General features: G+C 38.3%; 1 protein-coding gene across 2 annotated transcripts in view; it reads right to left on the reverse strand.

Annotated features, from left to right (window-relative positions):
• GALNT12 (polypeptide N-acetylgalactosaminyltransferase 12) overlaps positions 1 to 22038 on the reverse strand; it is a 47025-nt gene that overhangs the window by 16718 nt on the left and 8269 nt on the right. For both annotated transcript variants that reach the window (XM_023921750.2, XM_086895798.1), the window contains exons 2-7: positions 16498 to 16667; positions 15596 to 15785; positions 12087 to 12272; positions 9608 to 9725; positions 3380 to 3556; positions 659 to 790 (exon numbers count right to left, since the gene is read on the reverse strand). In XM_023921750.2, coding sequence (XP_023777518.2) covers positions 659 to 790; positions 3380 to 3556; positions 9608 to 9725; positions 12087 to 12272; positions 15596 to 15785; positions 16498 to 16667 — 973 coding nt within the window. The remainder of the gene's footprint in view (positions 1 to 658; positions 791 to 3379; positions 3557 to 9607; positions 9726 to 12086; positions 12273 to 15595; positions 15786 to 16497; positions 16668 to 22038) is intronic.

The raw sequence follows: 22038 nt of genomic DNA on the forward strand, positions 1-22038 counted from the left end.
CCTTCCAGATAAGATTACTGTAATGTGATACACACGGAGCTATAGTTTATATTTATTTGTAAGCTGCAAAAAGCATAAAGAGCTGACAACTCTTAAAAGAGAAGAGGATTCTGATACTGAACCCATTGTCTGTGCCCTTGCTGGTCTAAAATTACCTCCAGATTAAAAATTAACATGTTAGTTTAATACACAGAATCCCCTATGATCTGGAAGCACTTAGGGGCAGCTCTATTTCCCATCACCAGAGCATCATAGTTTTCATCAGATAAAATGTACAAACATATTTTTCAAAGCACACTCTTTTTCTTTTTAATTCAACAAGTAAAATAAAACACTTTACTGTTCTCTTTTTTTTGTTATGCAATGTTTCAAGAAATAAAAAGCTCATCCTTTGCTGCCTTTAACAATCCCAAGATGTCACTTAGAAGGAGTAATTTACAGCAACATTACCTGTTCTCCTATTGTGTCACAGAACTCCTTAATAAACAGCATTCCCTTTAAATAAAGATTCTGATAGAAACCACATTTTAAAGCTTACCAATTTTAACTGAATTCTACCAAAATCCCAAACTGATTTAAGCACAAAAACACCTTCACACTGACTTGGTAGGAGAGCTCAGAGAACTGTAAGTAGGCCCCCTTCTCAGCAGTCACATACCATTCCAAAGAATCCTGGTCTGTCCTCAGGTACGTGAAGTTCTGGATACACGTTCTCCAAAAACCATTTGAAGTCCTTACATTTCAGCTTCTCTCGTAGAAGTCTCCTTTCTGTCACATCTCCATATGGTTCCTGGGGGGAAAAAAAGGAAAAAAAAAATAAAAACAGAGATAGAAAAAGAAGAAAAGAAAGAAGAAAAAAAGGTATGAAAAAAAAAAAATCCAGAACAGATGCTCTCTTTTAAATTATCTGTATACATTATTAGGAACCGTATGCTACAGTGATGAGTAGGACTTCTAGCCAGGAAAAATCACCATGTTTGGGTGCTGGATTTGATTTCATTATCCTTACATTTGTTAAATGTTGACAAAAAAGAATTGGAACTGTGCATGTCAAACTTTAAAATATTCTAGAAGACAGTTTGTCTGAGAAAACTCCCTGAATCTGGAAGTGAGGAAGCCCTTGAATATATAGACTGAGAAGGCGTACTGGAAAATAAAACTTCCTTTAGATAGATAATTGAAAATCTCCAAAACAGTGAATAAATCTTGAGGATTTTAAATTATACCACTATCCATTTGCAAATTACCTGTACAGTTTTACACTTAAGTGATGAAATTTGTAAAATCTGCTAATGCATCCTTTGAACTTCATCATTTTGGGGGGTGGGGAGCATGAAATCTTAAACCTCCAGAGAAAAGCTTTCATTGCAGACTTTTCCCTGTCTATGGATTGGAGCAGGGTTCATGTCTTTTTATGTCTGTCTTCAAAATTCTATCTTTATATCGACGAGGAACTTCAGATAGTCAGGCATGAGATAGTTTGCAGCCCCCAGATTTTTACAGGTCACTTGATGCACTCTTTCATCAAACCACAAATGTATTTGCATTTCTCAAAGCTGTGGAAATACCACTGAAAACACAAAGCAGATGTAAAGTAGAGGCAGAGATGCCTCTTTGAATAAACAAACAGCGTGACATATTAGCTCTGAGGTCTGAACATTAATCTTGAAGTGAAGCTTCATGGAACCAATTTTTGCAGCCATCACATCAATCATTTTCCTGTTATTTCCTACGGAACTGAATATCTAGGTTTGATGAAGTAAAAAGGTCTGAACTCAACTGCTGCAACAAGTGGTGCACAGAGTATGGAAACCAAAGTTCATCGGCAGCGACTTTGATATGGGGAAAAATAACCCTCGTGAGTTTCAGCGTTATGTCCACTGTGTTACAATAAGCCAATGCATGAAACTTCCAGTACTAACACACAAATACCCTTTAAAGTTAAAGCTCTGTCATTACTGACATAAGATGCCCAGCACTTTACAAGAAAAATTGTCAGTGTTTATTGCTCCTTTTGTGTATGACAAGCCGAAATCAGCCTGGCGTTGCCTATGGGCGAATCCCATATTTCTCTCCAAGTCAGACTCCGATAATAAAACCTAAATGGCTTTTATGATGTTAAAGTAAACCAATTATTACAAATGTGTGGACTATAATAATCTAATTACCCAATTTCATTCAAACAAACACAAGATGAAAGCTAACCAAATTCATCTTCTCCAGCATCCTCCAGTGTATCTTTTAAAAGGCTCATGTTTGCAAGAGCAGTTTTCCCCTGCTGTGTCTATTGGGGTCAGCCACTCAAATGACTGGGGGGCTCCCTGTGCCCCACACCAGTCCCTCAGGTCTAATCCAGGCAGCCAGAGGTGGATGCCCAGCAGCCCATCCCAGGCACAAAACCAGAAAGGCAGTGTTTAGAAAACTTTGCATGCAAAAAGATCATGCTGGGGAGATCAGGCACATCCAGAAACAAGGAACAGCAGACAATGATTTCTTTGGGGCCTGGATTTTGGACCTTGTGACAGAGGTTCATTTAATTCATTTCTAGACACTGCAAAGACATTTCAGTGTTACTGTTTTCCAGCCTTCAGGCCCCTTACAATAAATACATCCAAGTTATGAATTTCCAAACTGCTTTACTGTTTTGACATATTCCATTTTCACAGTAATAATCTCCTGAAAAATTCTGCAACCAATGAACTTGTATTTTAATTTCAAGGAAAATAAAAACATTAACTTAAAAGAACATCCAAAACCAACAGAACTGATATTTGAAACATTTTATTAGGAACATTTTCATCTGAGTTCCCATGACTGATTTTAATTAATTTAATCTTTTCAACATTGACTTTGGTTTCCGTTTGTTTTATTTTTTTTTAACTAAATATGGTGCAGCAGTAAATCAAACAGAAAAATCTATTTTGTTTTACATCAGTTCAAAGTTTTCCAATTACCACAAGACAGGTCATTTTGCTAAATATTATTACCATACTGTCCACCTGAAGGTCTACTGTCCATTGAAAATGGTTGATTTGCATTCATTAATTGTGTAATTCTTATTGAGAGTCCTGCATCTATCAGCCATTTCACATTTCAGGCTAAACAACTCCTCCTTGCTTTGATGACCCCACTTCACAGTATTCTTTCATTTCTTCATTTAATATTGACATAGATTGGGCCACCTCGTACTCTTAAGGAATTTTTAATTATTTCCACGGAATTAAAAATTTTACACTTATTCTATGCCCGGGAAAAAACTTTCATAAGGAGTAAGAAATGAGCATAAACAGGACTTCATGTTAAATATTAGCTTAGTCAACAGTTAGTAGGTTGAAAACAAATTCTACTGAAATTCCAGGAGCAATGGAGTCGAACTCACCAGGCGAGCGTGTGGGTTTCGGTGGTAATAAAGTTGTTTGTATTCATCCATCCACACCTCAGCCGCACGCACGCTGTTCGCCAGAGCTTTGGAGCGTGAGTATGGAGCTTGTTTGGGGAAAACGTGACCTACATGGGAGCAAGGATGGATCTCAAGACTTCCTCCACACTGCCATATCTGAGCAAAGAATTGACATTGTGTGTATCATTAATTCGAGTCTTTTGCAAGCTCAAGGATATAGTAAAAATAAGACATAAGAATTACAATAAGATAATAGATATAGTAAGAATAGAACCGTCTCAAGAATACCACACCATACTACAAGTAACACATACAATAATTTTCTGTCTATTTGATGACTGAACTGGATAAAATCACATCCTTGTTGCTCTTAATAATTTTCTCTGAGTTCACAAGGAGATTACCACATTTCTAGTTTTATCTGGAGAGCAATATTCCTTTCTTAGTTTTATTTTCTCATGGTAAGATGTGATCTACAACATAAGTTATGCAGGCACTGTTGAAAAATAGAAAAAGAAAAAAGAAGCATGTTTCTTTTCCAAATTAACCATGTAAATAACTATTTTGAAAGAAACCAGTAGCTGATAACTAATTCTTACCAGAAATCTATAGATCTATATATAATCTATATATTCTATTGGAAAGCTGACTCGCCAAAATGGGTAAGCTTGTTGTATCATCAAAGAACAGTCAGTTGTATTCCCATTTGTACATTCACCAATCTAGAAGGGAGGCATAGGTGCCTGGTGATAAAATCTCACTAACCTTTTCCAGTGGAAAGCTGGGAAAGGTACCCCAGACACAACACACAAAAATAAAAAGTGAAGTACTTCTATGACTTATGGTGGTCCACCCAACGACAATGAAATAGCCTCCCTTATCTAAACCAATATTCCTGCTTGATGCCAAGGAAGTACTTGGACCTGGATGTGGGACTGGCAGAACCCTACAAACCATCACTCTGCCCCTGTGCTCATGGCTCCTGCCTCTCTGGCTCCCCAGGTCAGGAAATGTACAGCCCATGATTTAAAGCCCAGAAACAACCATCAGGAAGCATCCATTAGCCTCAGCACTCTGTACACATTCTTGTAATTACATTCTTCTCCTCTGGAAACCAAGGACCTTTGGCAGTTCATCTACACAGCCACTTTCCCATCACCCATTCTGATGGGAATCAAGTTTGATTATGTGAAAGGAAAGCACAGCTAGGTATTTCCTATTCAAGATGGTGTGTGACCACAACACGGCAGATGCCCTGTTTCTGAAGGGTGCCTGAAACAAGGCTTCTGAAATTTAGTCAGATGGGAGGAAGGTGGGATATGTTGCTCTGCTTGAACTAACTTGAGGCTGTCACCAATGACTCTGATAGACTTTCCATAAAAGATTTAGAATTCTCCTCATGTATTCAACCATGCATAAGTGGCAGCTCATCATTCCTTTGTAAATGGAAGACAAAGGAAATTAGCTGGGATAGGCTTAAGGGGTAGAGGTTTGCTCCCTGACAATCTTCTTTTATAAGACATACATTTTTAATGACATGTTATTCAAATGAACACAGCAGAAGTGAAAGATAGGAGGTAGCAAACAAAAGCTCTGCTGCTAACAGTGTCAAAAGATCAGTGGTGGGACTTTTCCCACCTCTCTCTCTTGGAGTTTTAGGCATCTAAAAGCTAAAGGTTTTCAGCTCATGCAAGATAGGAGTTGATTCTAGACTGCTAACTTTTAGGGGTTTTTTAAAGTTACTTAGAATTTCTCTCAAATTTATTCATTTGGAAATCAATGAGTATCATCTCCATTGATTTGGTTTTGGATAAAAACATGGAATTTTATGCATGGCACAATACTGTGATTAATTATCAAAGTATAAGCACTCTAATACATATGTTTACTTTTAAAACAGAGAGTTTCCTTCCTTATATAGGTAACTCATTATTCAGCTGTAGGGAGTACTGGATAATTGTTACTTCCTGGATTTAAAATCTTCATTTCCCATTTTTCAGGTGAGGTTTCTCTCCTCTTTTTCGCTGCTTTTCAGGGAAGCAGTATATTTGTCATTTGGACAAAGATGATTAAAGGAATTACACAAGAAATCTAGAATTCTGTACTGATTTTGAACAATTTGCAGATTTTCTTAGGTAAATTACTCCTGTTTTGAAAGCTGCTATGAAACAAACTACCTACTTTCATTTTACAACCTCCTTTTTTGAGATTTATTTCAAAACAATGTTTTTCATAATTATTATTTCTACATTCAAGATTATTTTTTAAAGCTGCAATTTACCATTCAAGATCTGTCAGCAAATATTAAGAGCCATAAGTTTATTAGTTTAACAATTCCCAATATTGTAGTCCATAAAAGACTTTTTAATTAGTCTTTATTGTTTAGATCAATCTACTTTTAAATAAGATATTAGGAACAGATGATAAAGACTATTGAAATGTTAAGAAGGAAGCACATGCTTCAGCTCTTCCATGATAAAGTTTGATTTCAAAGAAATGAAACAAACTAACCATACCTCTGTTAAATTGATGACAAAAAGAGAATTCCATAACAGCTGAAATTTTAATAATTAAAGCTCTCTAAAAAATAACTGTAGGTTGCTAAGCAATGCTCATTAAATTCTAAGTATGTCATAAAAACAGTACAAAAATTATCCTGTCTTCCTATTGCAAAAGAAAATTGAATATACTTCAGCTAAACAATTCCTAAGAAGGTTTACTCACTTTCATTTTAATGGAAAAAATTATGACCTCTATATAAAATCAGGTACAAATAAACAGCCACAAAATAAAGCGAGGAATTTAATAGAGAAACTAAAGTTGATTACTAAATGCTAAATAAGTGGCTCTGCAGAAGATTCTCCATAACTCTAGTTCAACCTTCTATAACAGAAAAGCACATAAGGTTTCAAGCATATTTTGCAAGCTCACATACATGCAGATCAGTTACTGGGTTTACTAGGTCTGGATAACTCACAGCTCTCATTATCAAAGCACATATTTTTCCTTCACTTCAACAGGAAAACAAGGTGACATTCCTCTTTTTACTTTCACTTTCATCTTGATGCATGCAGACTATCGGCATATTTTCTTTTGTTTCCAGAGACAGATGGTGGCATTATGAAAACCTATAGAAAATTTTCAGAATCTCACCTTGGGATCACCATCCCCGCCACGATCTCTGGACAACTGACCTTGTGTTGGGTCAATGAATGCTAAAGAATAAAAGCTCTACTAGCTCATTCTAACATTTTAAGACTATCAGGAAGAAATAAAAAAAAAACCATAAAAAGAATGCTACATCCTAAAAAAAGGGCAAAATGTGGGAAATCCTACATTTCTGCTGCTTTCTCTCTGCTACAATTTTTTCTTGATGACTTGTGGCCAAGCCCCCTGTGTGGCGCTCATGCACAATCTGCTGGAAGCTGGGTGGGTGGAGAGGCACCCCAGACACATTGACTCGTCCTGGCTGCTCTCAATGCAAGACAGAGTTCCAGAGCCAGGCAAAAAGAAACAGTACAAAAATACTGGCAAAGAGAAGTGTTCTGAGGCATATCATCCAGGCCAGTGGGCAGTAACATTTCTGAGAAGAAAGGCCTTTTTGCACATGGTAGGCTGAAGGACAGACCACGGACATATTAAGCCTTGGTCCAGAAACAAACTTAGGTTGCAGTGCCACTTGCAGGACCAAGAGCAGAGAGGGGATAGAAGCTGCAACGAGGTTCCCTTTACTCTAAGGACAAGAAGATAAAAGAGCATGTTTTGAATCCCTCAGAAAGAGGGATTTCAATGCCCATTATGCCCATGAAGTGAAATTTTATCCAGCCAAACAGCATTAAGCAATCCAAAATCAAGGTACATTGACTCGATTCTGCATTCAGCACGTAGCCTCCATCTCTCTTAGTCATCATGCTTTTAGCAAAAGCTTTGTCCTTGTTGCACTTCTCAAAACCACAGAGAATTTCTTCAGCTCAGAATAATCGAAGTGCAAGAAAGAAGAGGCTTGAGGACAAGTCTTTTCATGTCATTGGGAGAGAGTGGTGTTTTCAGAGACAAGAACAATAATAAATTAATTTACAGTGGTTTAAAGTAGTTCTGCTCCTAATTTTCAGGTCTGACAGATCTAGAAAACACAAGGACAACAACACTAACAATGATTTATCCCTTCCGACCTCTTGGAACACTGCAGACAGCCAAAAGAATACAATTAAACAACATTGTAGCACTCTGCTCTGTTCCACAAAAATCCTCGCCACACAGAGCACAAGTACAAGGGCTCCAAATCAAACAGAGCAAAGCATGTTGCACACAAATGCCCAGATGCTACTGGCAATCTGCACTAGAAAAATTGGCTTGGCCAGGCATATTTGTTGGCCATTGCACAGCCTGTCCTGTTAAATCATTTGTCTCCCAGGAGTGACTTGATCCACCTGCACCTACGTGCTGGCTTAGCCCCTTGTAGAGTGCTTGTGCACTCTCTCCTGGGGACTCTGTTGCTCCTTCTGTGCTTCTCCTGTGTGCTGGACCACCCCTGATGTGGTCTCCTCATGGGACAGAGGAAGCAGTCCTGCATGCTGAAAGAGTAAAGGCACTGGTCAAACCTGCTGCTGCACTCCACAGAGCCAGTGACATAAAAAATGAGGCTGGCTGCCAGAGCTTCACAGAGCTCAATGGCACTGGAAGGTTGGGTCTAAAGCAGCAGCTGGTACTGAGGCACTCCGAGTCAAAAGGAGGGGATCAGGTGTCTGCAAGCCTTGGTCTCTCTCCCCAAAAGCAAGACACAAAGATCAGAAAGCCAAGAACTGCATGACAAGTGTGCCATATTAGAAGTTTCCTTCAAGAAGTTGAAGTTCTGGATACACCGGAACCAGAGACTCCAGCTTCAGAGGGTCACAGGGCTGATGGAGGTGGGTCAACTGCTTTGCAATTCAGGTGGAGGCCTGATGAACTAGACCAAGACTACTGAGTTGCTTGTGCTTGGGCTTATGTACCAGAAACTGATCCCCAAGTGAAAAATGAGGTGGTCATAAACTCAGATCAAACAGCACTTCCAGCTGAGAAATCTCCCTCTATAGAGAAACCATATCAGCTCTAGGCTTGTGCTTGTTATCATTCCTAATAATTTTTGTTCCTTATTATTATACCCTTTTTTCTACAATTTTTGTACTGTAGGCAGCAGGAGATCAGAACAGCAGCCAGGCAGACTCCATGCTTCTCTGGTTAACACACAGACATCCAGAGAGACAGTCTGCTGATGCCTCTCTCAAGAAAGTGGTTTTGTAACTTTAAAATGCTATTGAACCTTGAAATCTGTTGTCACCTGGTAAAAAAACCAAAACTCCTCCTGTACAACAAGTCAATGACTCACAGAAATGCGAACATGACCATCAAAAATAACAGATGATGGGCAGAACAGACAAGAGTAATCCAGGATAATAAGTTGTGAACTCTCTGAAAACCAAAAGGAGCCCTGCAGCATAACCCTTAAATCACCACTGGATGGCTTCAATGAGCTAAGTGTAATTTGGGGCAAACCACAAGCCAGTGCTCAGTGGGGATCAGCCACAGCACTGCTAACATCTGAGCAGACGAGAATATTGTTCTGCTGATCAGCCTGGACGGTCCTGTGCCTCCTGACTTTTCCTGCTGTAAACCCTTTTCATTACAGCTGACTCACATCTGAGCACTTGGTCACTCCTCCTGTGGGGTACAACCCTACAGTTACTGTAGATCTTCCACTTTTTTATAACCTTTATGTACAAACTTTTTCTTAGGTGAAACAGAATAAAGCCTTAAAATTAGTACAGGGCCTGCCTTCTCCTTTCCCACTGGGAACTGTTCACTCCATCAACCACAGCAAGAACTCTGAGTCACATTAAAGCACTACAAATCTTCTTCCCATTGACCTCCTTCAAGCAGCAGGACGTAACCTTCACCCACTAGTTATCACATCCCTTTTAACATTTTATACCAGAGCTTAAAGACATGTTTTTAAAAATTGCTTTAAAGTGGCTATTTGAAAGAGAAGTACAGCTATCCTGAAGTGCAAGAACAAGATATATATATATAAATATAAGTACCTTCCAAAATATTCCCTTCTTAGCACTTGCTTACATTACAGCTACCTCATTAAGTGAAAGGGCATGAAGAAAGAAATAGAAACTTGTTGTATTCAGAGGAAAAGAAACTTTCAATTAAGCCACCTACCCTAAATGAGAATTCAAGGTTTTCTCCTCCCCAGACTTCCATTCCTGTGTCATAGGAACCAAGATAATCAAAATATTTCTTGCTCACAGAAAATAATCCACCTGCCATGGTTGGAGACCTATAAAAGAAAATAGTAACTCTAAACTGAATAAAAAGAAAAAATATTAAACCAATGCAGCAGAAAAAAAAAATACAATACATTTTTATTTTCTTTTTTCTCAGTCTTTCCTGGATACAAAGTAGCAGTCAGAAATTTATCAATTATTATGAGGCCATTTGAATTCAATTTTGTAGTAAAAAACTGTATCTGAAACAAGCACCAGAATGTAAAAATATTGTGTTCAAGTAAATTTTGCCAATTGCAGTGTCTTTGTGAGTAAATGAAGAGCCTCTTCACAGAACAGAACATTAGCTTCTTTGTGGCAGAACTGTATTAGTCGGCTCTGAAATTCTAAGTTCTGTATTCTGATCTATTTTACTTAAGCAATAATTAGTGCTTTAGTAATTAAAAACAACATTCTTGATCCCACTGATATCAGTGGGATATTATATTATTATATCATTATTATATCATTATATCATTATTATATTATTATAATATCAGTGGGAATAATATTATTATTAAACTCTCAGACTTTAATTCAGTAAATATAGTTCCTAAAGAGATTTGTTTTCTTTCTAAGAAAATCTACCCAGCTGCATGTTCTTAATTTTTTTACTAAGTTTGAGAAAAAAAAAAAAAAAAAAAAAAAAAATCAGGAGTCATGATTGGGTCCTCACTGAAGATCACAAGGCCTGGAGTGATAGCACACTTAAGGGATGTACTTCCAGTAGGGTAGAGTGTGCACATATCCATAAATTTGTATTTGTTCAGTATTGTTCCTTATTGTTTACAGTCTTAGGATAACTCTCTTTAAAATGGCAAGTATACACTGGCCATTAGAACTAAGTTCAGCTGACATTATGTGAATTTTGGTAAATTACTTTTGAGGTAAATATTAACAAAAGCGAGATGCATGATCAATTACACTGAATCTGTCAAAACTAATTTTACCAGTTATCTTTTTGAAGCAACACTGTCTCACATTGTCATATGTGGTTTCAAAGAATGGAATGAGATGAGACAAGACAGAAGGAAAAATAACAAACTCCATAACCAGTCAAGTCCTTCTGTCTCCCCTCCAGATCTCATCTTTCCAAACCAAGCTGTTGGTGACACCACTCTCAGCACTGCTGCTTTCTCCAGACACTTGTCAAGCTCACAGTCCTCAGGCTACCATGAAACTTTATCCCCATCATTTTCCTCTTGGGATGTCAAAGACAATTCTCATCATAAAGAAAATAAAAGCATCATATTTGAACTAAATGTTTTAAAAACACTTACTGTATTCAGAATTTTTTTTAAGGAGGATGTGGATTAATACATGCTGAGAAAGACTCAATTATTACCTCACTTTTCCCATTCAAAAAAAAAGTTCTTTCTGTTGAGGATAAGTTCATTAATATTTGTGAAATACTGGGTATTAATATCATGATAAGCAACTTACAAAAGACTGAGAAAAAGTAATAATTCCATATTTTTGTGGTCTACACAATAACAAATAAAAGTACTAACAAAATTACTGTATTAAAAGTGCCAAACAGGTTAATTTACTACAATAAACTGCAGAAATACAGCACCTTCCATAGCAGATGAATAGGTTGAATATGGCAGATCCTCAGCTATCAGGATCTTGTCTACCATTCCTATTTTCCAGATGCCTTGTTTTTTCTGTTCTCTTACCTCTCCTTAAAATACAACATCAAGTTGTAAAATACAACTACAAATACAAATAATACCAATTGATGGCATCTTTTCCTTAAAGAAAACAAAACTGAAACCCATAATGAAGATGTCAGCCTGAGGTCTGTAAGTTAGCCCTTCACAGAAACCATGGTGGATGGAGCTGTATTATTTCACCCCAGTAAAGAACTGGAAAAATGGTTCACCTCCAAAAATAGCAGAGTGCACTACAATTATCATTACAGCACGGAAAAAAATCTTCAAAACTACTTCTTCCTTCTTACTGGTTGGTGATTTTTTTTTCCCTTTTCGTTGTTGCCCATGATACATTTTTTTTCACAACATGGAACTCTTTGCTTTGCACAGAGGACATCCTACAGTATCAGTTAGTCAGTTACACTCTCTCCATGTGCTGGTAAGCATCTGTAAAAGTTTGCTCAGAGGAGTCAAAAGACTACTTTGCAATAGTTTTTCCATATGGAAGATGAAACAGGAATTCCAGCTTTTAAAGCACTATTTTTTCCCGAGGGCATGGTAAACAGGAGCTATTTTGGAAAAAATGGGCAACTAAACAAATTACAAAATACATAGTAATACTTAATAATATGCTCATTTCCCAGATATCTCTCAGCACCTGGCATTTTCAGGTGAAATCAGAAACACATTCACAGTTTCATAGGATGCGTAAAAATGAACCTGATCACGTCGGTCTTGGACTTCCTCCGTTTTTGTTCTCTTTCAGGAGTACTATGCCAAGTGAAGACCAGCCGCCAGTCAAATCCACCAATCTGTGGCTCACCAGCATTTCCCAAGTACTCAAATGTATTCCAGTCAATAACATCAATAACAGGGCAGACAACAGCTGTTTCTTCTTCAGCAATCCTGGAATGTTTTTGAAACGAAAGGGTGACTAGAAACTTCTCTAAATATAAAAAACTGGAACTAACAAAAACAAAGAATGCTAACAATACGAAACATGAAGTTTTACTCCTTTTCAATTCATGCTGCAAGGACAAGGAAATGATGATACAATAAATACAAGAATTTCCCCCATTTTCCTACTGGAGATCATCAGGAGGGTGTATGAGGATGGACTCTATTGGCAAGCATCAACTTTCCTGGATGGTGGAAGCAAGATATGCCAGATGGCTTGAGATAACACATTCAGCATCTGGCTTGGCTGCCATAGCCAGCACTACTTTATCTGCAAAAAAAGTCCATTTTCGTTTGTACAGGTAGCTGTTTTAGAGAGCAGTTTGATTGCATAGTTTTGCAATGATGAATAATAAACCAATAAACCTAGACTCTTGGCCCTTTAAGTCATGGCTGTTCATGTAACTGTGATCATCTGCAGATGTTGTACTGAGTACTGTAATAGTACTCAAAAAGAAGCCCTGAGTTTAAGAAAAAAACCCAAACCTGCAACATGGGAATTAGATCTCCAACAATGAAACATAACTGAAGGAGGCTTCCAGAAACCCTGGCAACACAGGGGATGAAAGGAGAAACAAGACAGAACTGCAGAATGACATTCCTAACACCAAGGGTGATCTAAAGATAGTCAAGATCTTTATCATACTAAGGATACATCTTGCAGGTCTACTTCTACAAGGAGATAAACCCCTTCCTCCCATTTCTCAATATCATGCAGGGTTTTCAGGATGCCTTTCCAAAAGGATTTGTCCTTACAGAGGCAGTGGGATTCTTAGCCTTCTCCTCACCTTCTAGAATGGCCTCCCTTAGCACTAGGAGCTACTTCAAGCAATAAAGCTCAAGCCGAGGTCTTTCTCCTAAACCACTGTTTAGCATCTTCCCTGTTTTAGTGTTAGACATCCCCTGATAGTTCAGTGAAATTAAGGAATTTGTTTGACTTAAAGATGCAGGTATGCATTTCAGCCCTGCATCTTGTACTTACGTATTTCAGAGGTGAAGGAAAACTGAACACAATTTATTGACAAACAAGTAAGAGATGCAGTGCATCTGTCATTCAAAGGGAGCTCATTCCTCATGGGATTGTTAGGTTAAAAACCTCTAGGCTGACCAAGGGCTCACACTGTGAAATTAGAGTAGTTTGTGATTGTTAAATGCAGCAGATAACAGCAGCAATTCCAGAGTAGCATTGTCTGAGCTGAGAAAGACTGCCTTAAGTGTGAAACGGCCTCTTATTGCTGGAGGGAATATGTGAAACAGCTGTTTTCTCCTTTATGACGTCCCATAGAGGTCTTGTTTGGTAGAGCACACAAAAGGGCTTATATAAATATTGTTATCTCCTGTCTCACTTGCATAAAACTTTGTACAAATCCTCATTGAACAAAGCAATGAAAATGATAAACACACACACACACACACAGAGGAAAAAAGCAACAAAATGTAAAAATATTTTGCTCCTCCTATGACAAGAATAAAAAATAAGTAAAAAGTAGGCAACTGGCATATGATTTCAATTATGAAAGCAATGAAGTAAGTGAAAAGCCACCACCTTTTCTGTAAGTTGTGAATTAACTAGACGGTACAATGCACAGGCAGCTTATAAATACAACTATGTTTGCACTGCAAAATGCTAACACTGCTGTATTGCTGCCATACGTTTGAGTCAGACATGCCGCAGAAAAAGCCCTTAGAGATGTGTGCCTGCACCTGCAGCAAGAACGGCAGGAATTCCAAGGGAGGGCTAACTTTTTACAGGTGGTGATTATCGCGTTTAGAAACCTCCCAATCCTTCCTCAAGACTGCCATCTAGTGGTGCGCTAAAGAAGCGAAGAAATCTCAGCGCTGTCTCCCCCGCTGTACATTTTCTTTAGGGGACAGTTGTTAAACCCACGCTCATGATTTGATGTTTATCCCTTTTCCTTTCTTCACACTATCATAGTTAGCCCGCAGTTACCTGGAATACACTCGGTGTGAAATTTAGAAACAAGGTAAGTATGACAATTTCAAGAAAACCAAAAAAAAAAATGAAATAGTAATCAAGATATAATTTCAAAGGGACGTGAGGAATTTGAGAACACCAGTCCCACTAGGAATCAGGAAGATTTACACACACCAAGACTCCATGTGCTTTAGGAAGTCTCTCTCCAGTTTGTTAAAGGCTGTTTTTTTCTGGTCCTTTTCTGTAGTCTACAGCACCTGGTGGGAACCTTAACAGGATCCAAATCAAAACACTGGCCTTGAGGAAAGCTTTTTTTTTCGTTTAATTATGTTTTAAAGAGAGCTGGTTTTCTACATACAATACTTAGGAGGTCTGATTCATGTCCTGTATCTATCAGTACCTGCTAATGGCATCCAAAGGGGTAAAGAAAAAAGAGCTTTTGTTAGCAAAAGGGGCAAAAGCAATAGAGCCTCGTGACATGATGCAGGTGCTGTGGTGAGGTGGCCGAACCCACAGCAGGAAAGGTGCATGTACGGCTGCTGGCTACACATGGGTGAGGCTTTGAGAATACAACAAATATTCTCAGCTGTAACAGAAGGCTAGTATTCTGGTTTCTAGGCGTTTTTTGTTAGAGTTCTGGGAAGGTTCCCTGTTTTTTGTTGTTTGTTTGCTTGCTTTTAATTAACGGAAGTTTTCTGAACAGCCTGGTGGATCTGCAGAATAGACAAGAGACTACACAGGCATAAAGTACAGTGTCCCAGGACAGATGGTTTCCAAGTAAGAGTCAGTGTTGACATAACATTAGCTCCTCTGTATGCTACACCGTGGTCCTTTATATCAGAACCAGTCTGGAAAGGTGGATTTGCTCAAGACTAACATGGAGTTTATTGACTTGTATACCAATCTTCTTTCACAAACATTGCCTTGCAGGGCACATATCTTTCCAGACCTTCTGCTCATCCACTACCCAGGCTGACAGAAGTAGCCTCCTTTACCAAGTTTAGTTTCAAAGCTGGGGGTATGGACTTGTCCTCCTGAAACCCAAAACTTTCCACTGGCTGAAGAAAAAGAGCAGTTTGATCCCTCAGACCAAAAGAAAAAAAAAACAAACCAATAAACAAAAACAAAGAAAAACCCCACCATGTTGTGATGTTTCACACTTCCATGTGCTTTGCAGAGCCAGGAGACAAACACCAAGCACTTGCAGTGCCTCAGGGACCAGAATGCAGTAACCTTTGGTGAACCATGAGTCATTTTTCCACTGCAGAAGTGGGCCAAACTGTCTCGCCCCTTCTTCTCCAATGGGAGAGAAAACCAGCCCAGAGCATAAGCTCACCTTGCCAGCAGTGGCTCCAGCCAGCCCTCGTGGCATTCACAGTGGCAATCCAAGAACGTTAGGATGTCTCCTTTTGCCACAGACGCCCCCAGCAGCCGGGCTCGAACCAGCCCCTCTCTCTTATTTGCACGGATAAGACGCACCTTGCGCAGGCCAGCCACATAGTTTTCCAAAGTCTCCTTTAAATGTTCTGTAACAAACCAAAAAAAGAGGGAATAACATAGTCTGAAATTATTTATGTCATACTATAGGCAGCTGTCTCCTCATTAACATATTACTTATAGTAGGGCTCTAATGATTGTGGCATTTTGAACTCAGATTCTGCTATACGAGTTTAGAAAGCACATGAAAGAAGCACAGAACCTAGATGGACACAAAACTGAGCGCTTCACATTTACCTCTGTAATATATTCCCAGATTGATAAGTGCTTCTCAAAAGTTACTTAAGACTTTCTGTATAAAAGTTTTAACACAATTAATGTGTGGTGGAAAATGCCAGCATCGCCTTTATGTCCTGTTGTTCAAACAAGACCAAAGAACTAGGTCACTGTCATTATATGAGACACCAGGGGAGCATTGGTGCAATCGAAACTTGCTCAATTCAGGGAACCTGAAGTGCTCTGATCAGACTGTAGTCTATCTATACACAGAAGCACTCATGTTACAACACAGCAAATGTCCTTCCCCATTCCCAACTAAATTTGGTCCATAAGCCACATTTTTCACTGGCACGCTACAGAAAAACCTATTTTTCAGTGAGAGGCCTTTGTGGTACAGCTTTCTGTTATGTGACCTGAACAGCATAACTTTTTCTCCTATGAATTGTCTGACCAAAAAAGCCCATCAACATAATTTCTTGATCATATTGACGAATCAATATGATTTAGACTTATTCTTCCTACCTTTGTCACTGTAATCATCTACAAGGATGATTTCTTCCAAAAGTATATCTGGAGATGTCTCAAGAACACTGTGAACAGTTCGCAGAAGTGTTGACCAAGCCTCGTTATAAAAAGCTATCACAACAGAGGTTTTTGGCAGGCTATAATAATCATATTTCTTCTCTCTACATCTGTAAGGGGGAAATAACTTCAGTTACTCAGTTATTATGCAGTTATTATTATAGTTATTTAGTACAAGTGCAAAAGCATTTATTAATTTTCAGGAAATAATTCTCAAATCCACTTGTACACTAGTTACTAACTGCAAGCAAGAACACAGGATCTTAAAAGAACTGCATGTGTGTGGAAAATTGTATGAGAAAACATTAGAAAGTTGCTCTTACAGAGGTTCCATTCCCACTGAAGCATTATGAATAAAATTCTGCTAACTACCAAAAGGTCTAAAAAGAAAAATAATGGAAGGCATTCTGGGCTGATGTAGCTGAAGTAGCTGTCTGCACAATTTCAAATAGAAGAATAAGCAATGGCCAGAATGTGCCTCAGATTAAAGGAAAAAAAATAAATGTAAAACCTGAATGCAGTAAAATCAGTAACGTGAACTAGTGATAACAGTTGGAAACAGTTTGGAAAATAGAACAAGTGCTAGACAGTAAAAATATAACTGTTTGGGAACAGCAATACATAAAGAGAGAAAAAAAATAAACCAAACAACCAGCAACAAAACTGAAATGTATGTACACTGAAGCAGAATTTGGAGAGACCACACAACTGGCAAAGTCTAATAGTGAAATCCACAAAAACCTAAAACAGATATAGAAATGCATGGGTTTGGCTCTATGGAGAGCCAGAAAGTTTGCAAACCTTTGGATTAAGCTCCAGAATGTATTTCCTATAAATATATAGATGAACTTCCCTAAATGAACATAAGGATGCCAAGAAACTTATAGCTGAGCCAAATGTATAAATTCTTAAAAGAATCCCCTGGTTTAGAAGAATTTTAAAATAACGATGGCATTTTCTACAGCTTCTCCTCTTTGCTTAGAGCATTCCACATTTTTATTGCCTGGAGTCACCAAGGTTTGTCAGGGGCAGGAGGACAGACTTCAATTTCTGCAGACTGCTAAATCACAACAGATACCAAAGCAGGTAGGACATCCCTCCTACCAAAACAGAACAGCAGCGAGTCCTCCAGAGCATATGGTATGGGGAGCTGAAAAGGGAAATTAAAACTGATCAGTAGAAAATGTGACAGGAAAATCCCTTGGGTCAATTTAGGGGCACAAAAATTCCCCAAAACACTAAGAAAATGACATTAAAAGCAAACTACTTACATATAGCACATTGAGAATATTTTAACTATTTAAGGTTGTTTTGTCTGCAATAGAAAAAGTCTTATAGGTTTCTTTGAAGATCAGGCAGTACCTATTAAGATCTGTTGTACAGCAAGAAAAAAAATCTGAATCTGATTATGCCTAAAATGAAAATTCTTATGAGGAAAGCAAAAGTCTGTAGAGTAGTTCTGTAATAAATACATGAAAATGAGGAAGCAGCAAGGACAAATGACACTCGGGCAAAGGAGGCGCCCAAAGGCTGCTCCTCAGACATGAAAGGAACACCACACAACACCACCCATGCATACAGACACATAGACACACACACTGAGCTAGTGAAGTACAAAAAAACCTGTCCCTCCAGGCTGTAACTTGTCTTGAGGGCCTTTCAGAGAGGGAACTGTCTCACACCAACACCTGGTGACAGAATTATTTAGCCAGACATTCGTGTGTTGACACATAAAAAATGAAAAGGAGTGATGAGTGACATTTTAATTAACTTTATTTTTAATGCTGAAAAACCCACTGTATGAATCCAGTTTTAGAAATACATATTTACTTTAGCCCACTGAAAAGCATTTCTCCTAAGTACTGCCAGGAAAAAAAATATCCATGTATACCAGTCACTTGTACCAGGTAATTCTGAGCTCATTTCTTGATGGAAATAGGATTTCTACATACTCATTTTAGAAAACTGAAGGAAAATATAAATAAATAATAAAAAACCACCAGGAAAGTATTCTTTGAAAAATATGTCAGGAGGATTCATGGAATAATAATGCTGTATTCCATTTAAAGAAAGGAAACCCAAAAGGTCTAAAGAAGCTTATAAGTCTAATTATAGATTAAAGACTTCAACGGATTTACCTGAAATTACATGCTGGAGATGGGAAACATAATTTGGCACAGAGCAAGGCAATCCCCACACTGTTTGTGATTCACTGTGCATTGCTGCCTCCTTCCTTGAGCACACCCCAAACTGCAGGAAAAGGTCAGCCTACTACAGGACATACCAGAGCACACGTTTCTTAGGTTTCCCAAGTCAAGAAAGAGGCCAGCACTAAAAGATGGGTTTAATTTACCAGCTCTGTGGTGGAAGGCAGCACAGGAATGCAGAGAAGTGACCCACCATAGTAGCAGGGCAGGCTGCTGGCCAGCACAGCCACCCTGACCTGAGCAGTACTCTGATACCCTTATTCAAAAATATAAAGAAAAAGCCACCACATTATTCAACTTCTGTGCATATTTGCATGTTTATCTTAGATATTATTTCCAATACATGTATTTATTGCTAAATTGCTAGAAGATCTCAACTGTTAGCAGTCTCAAATAATGTTGCTAAAGTGAAGCACGCTTTTCCTGATCTTTCTGTAATGAAAGAGTTTTGCTGAGCCTTAAAAATTAATCCCTTTCGGGAGATTACAAACTCAAAGCATTTACGCCACGGAAAAATTGTAGCACAAGAAAATCTTTAAAAAAACTAATGAATCCCTGGAATGGAAATGCTTGGAAGTGTTGCTAAATAACAATTAAGTGGCATGCATATGGACACTAAACATTACCACTTCACAAGATATAAAAACTTCAAAAAACTCAAAAAAATCCACTACGAGTATGAAACCTGATTTAAAGCCTAGTGGTCATAACTCATCTTTTCTATTTCTCAACTCCTGTTTACCACAGAAGAGCGTTAGCAGCCCATCTTCTGTATTCACATTTGCAAACCTCAAGATGTACTTTTATTCTCCATGTGTCAGCCAAGTATCCCAGCTCCTACTTTCCAAGTGAATCATTTCACTCCTACTTTGGATTATTCAGAAAAACAAATGCATATCAATTATGGTATGTCATTAAAATGACAGCAGCTGGTGACAGCAGTCCCAAAATATGTTTTTGCAGATACTGGGAATGTATATTTATGCATACTATACTGCAACCTGCTTTTGGCTTCTGAGTAGGGTGCTCTTTAGTGCTATCCTCAAAACCCATAACACCGTCCTTTCCAATAAAGAGGATCATGTTAAGATAGGATTAATTGTATCTCACATTATTCATCCTAAAAAGTAGCAGTCACCATTGAGCAGATCATCTTGGCTATGCAAGTCCGGAAAGACAGATCCTCACCCTCCTTAAGCCATTGATCCAGCACAGCCCAAGAGACCTCAGTGGGTCCCCACCTTCCTCTTGGTTACAGAGATCTGACTATGGAACTTCTTCTATGAGTAAAGTTAAATGACTATAGGAATTTACCCATGGTCCCTACCACTGGCTGTGATACATCACTTTGAATCTAGTCATCATAACTACCAAATGGTTGGTAAAAACATAACACAGACATGAGGAAATTAGTTGCCTGTAAGCGTGGCATTTCCAAGCATGGAAAATAAATGCAGATGCATTTGAAGTCCGACATTCTTTCACTATTCTCCTTATCTTAGTCAATCACAGGGAATTTACTGTTTTGTAAGAATTAAATGCATTTTAAAATAAAAAATTACCTAAATTAAAAATGGTATGTTGAGAGGGTGCATTTTCTTCTGAGAAGTACACATATGCCTAGTCAACCTGATTTTGGTAACAGTTATCAGATACCAGGATCAGCCGCTGAGGAAAAACCTGTTGCCAACACATCCAAGAGGCTTTTCTAGAGGCAACAAAATAAATGCATATAGTTTTAAACAGGACTCAGATTTCAATGACAGACACTGGTATATAATGAATAATATCCACAACAGGTATGGCAATGCAAAGGAGTGACATCTGCTCAGTTTCTGCCCTCCAGTCACGCCTGCTCTCTGCAGATTCACTAGAAAATGCACAAGCCTTATGCACAGTAGAGTGACACTCAGAGAAAACAGGGCCAGGACTGCCCCAACCATCTTCCAAGGAGCAGATGGGGACACTACAATGCTCCAGCAGCACCCTGTTTCTGCATCGTCCTTCATTTCCCTCGGGCACTTTCTGCCACACTGGGTGGCTGTTCCAGAGACTCTCCTACTTGATCACTATGGCATAAGACAGGCATAAAACAAACAAAAGCTTTGTCTTCTGGCATTTCTTATCAATTTACACTAAGATAACATCTATATTATAAAATTCTAAATGTGTTCATCCATAAATCTTTAAATCTCTAGATGGGAAGAAAGAGAAACTACTGCTGGTATGTACCTGAACACAAAACCACGTTCACTATGTACCCCCTTTCCTCTATGTTTCACTACAGCTTCTACTCAAACATCTAAGTCCACAAAATGCAAACTGAAGCCAAACATGTAAAAGTGCATCATCATACATTAAAATTCCTGTGGGTTTTTGGTTTTGCCTTTTTTACACTGCATTTTTAAGTCACAGTCTAACTGAGAGTAAGCAGCTGACAAGTTTAATAAATTAACATTGGAATCTACTACACTACACAGTCTTCTTTTAGCAAGTTTTACAATAGGTTATTTATTAGAAACTAAGGAGACATCACTCAGGAAATGCCCAAACAAAATTAAATGGGTTGTTTTCAAGAACATTCGTGTCAATTAATGTAATCACTCAATTTATTTCTTTGTAAAGAGCTGTTTCTCTAAGAGATGTGTATCTATACACAGGGAGAGAGAGCATGAATGTGTGCACACTGGGCACACTGCCATGAGTTAATTAGGAATGGTTGCTGACATGCTCTTATTTAAGACTTTAACCACAACTGTGAAAATGATACAGAAAGGGAAAAAAATCTCCAAATTTTATCTTCTATATACACAATTACTTATACTTTAAGAAAAAAAAAAATATGAAACGTTCTCTGAGTTTTCAAAGATTTGTTAAGAATACAAACTGTTCATAAATTATTTAATGCTTCCAAAAGGTATACTATGTAAGTTTTGGTTTTGAAATTTCAATGTGAATGCCCTAGGCAAGTTCAGGATTGCGCAGCTTCTCTCAAGAAGTGCAAAACAGCACATGTCACTGCTGAAGCTGATTTAACTTGATTTACGTGACTACAGTATGTGACATACGCCCCATCCCAGTGTCACCTGGAAAACACCACCAGGGTTCTTCTTCAGGTTGGCTTTCACACGGTGGACTAGGAAGCAGGTTGGCTGGGCTTTTTATCACGGGCTGTAGACATGCTGACTCACCACACAACCTCCTTTTCTCCTCCTAATTTGAGCAGCTAAGACGCGGACTTAAACTGCTCTATCAGTAAGAGGTGTGCTAAAAC

This window comes from Cyanistes caeruleus, chromosome 1 (genome assembly GCF_971803275.1).
Source record: "Cyanistes caeruleus chromosome 1, bCyaCae1.hap1.1, whole genome shotgun sequence".
NCBI classification, from domain to species: domain Eukaryota; kingdom Metazoa; phylum Chordata; class Aves; order Passeriformes; family Paridae; genus Cyanistes; species Cyanistes caeruleus.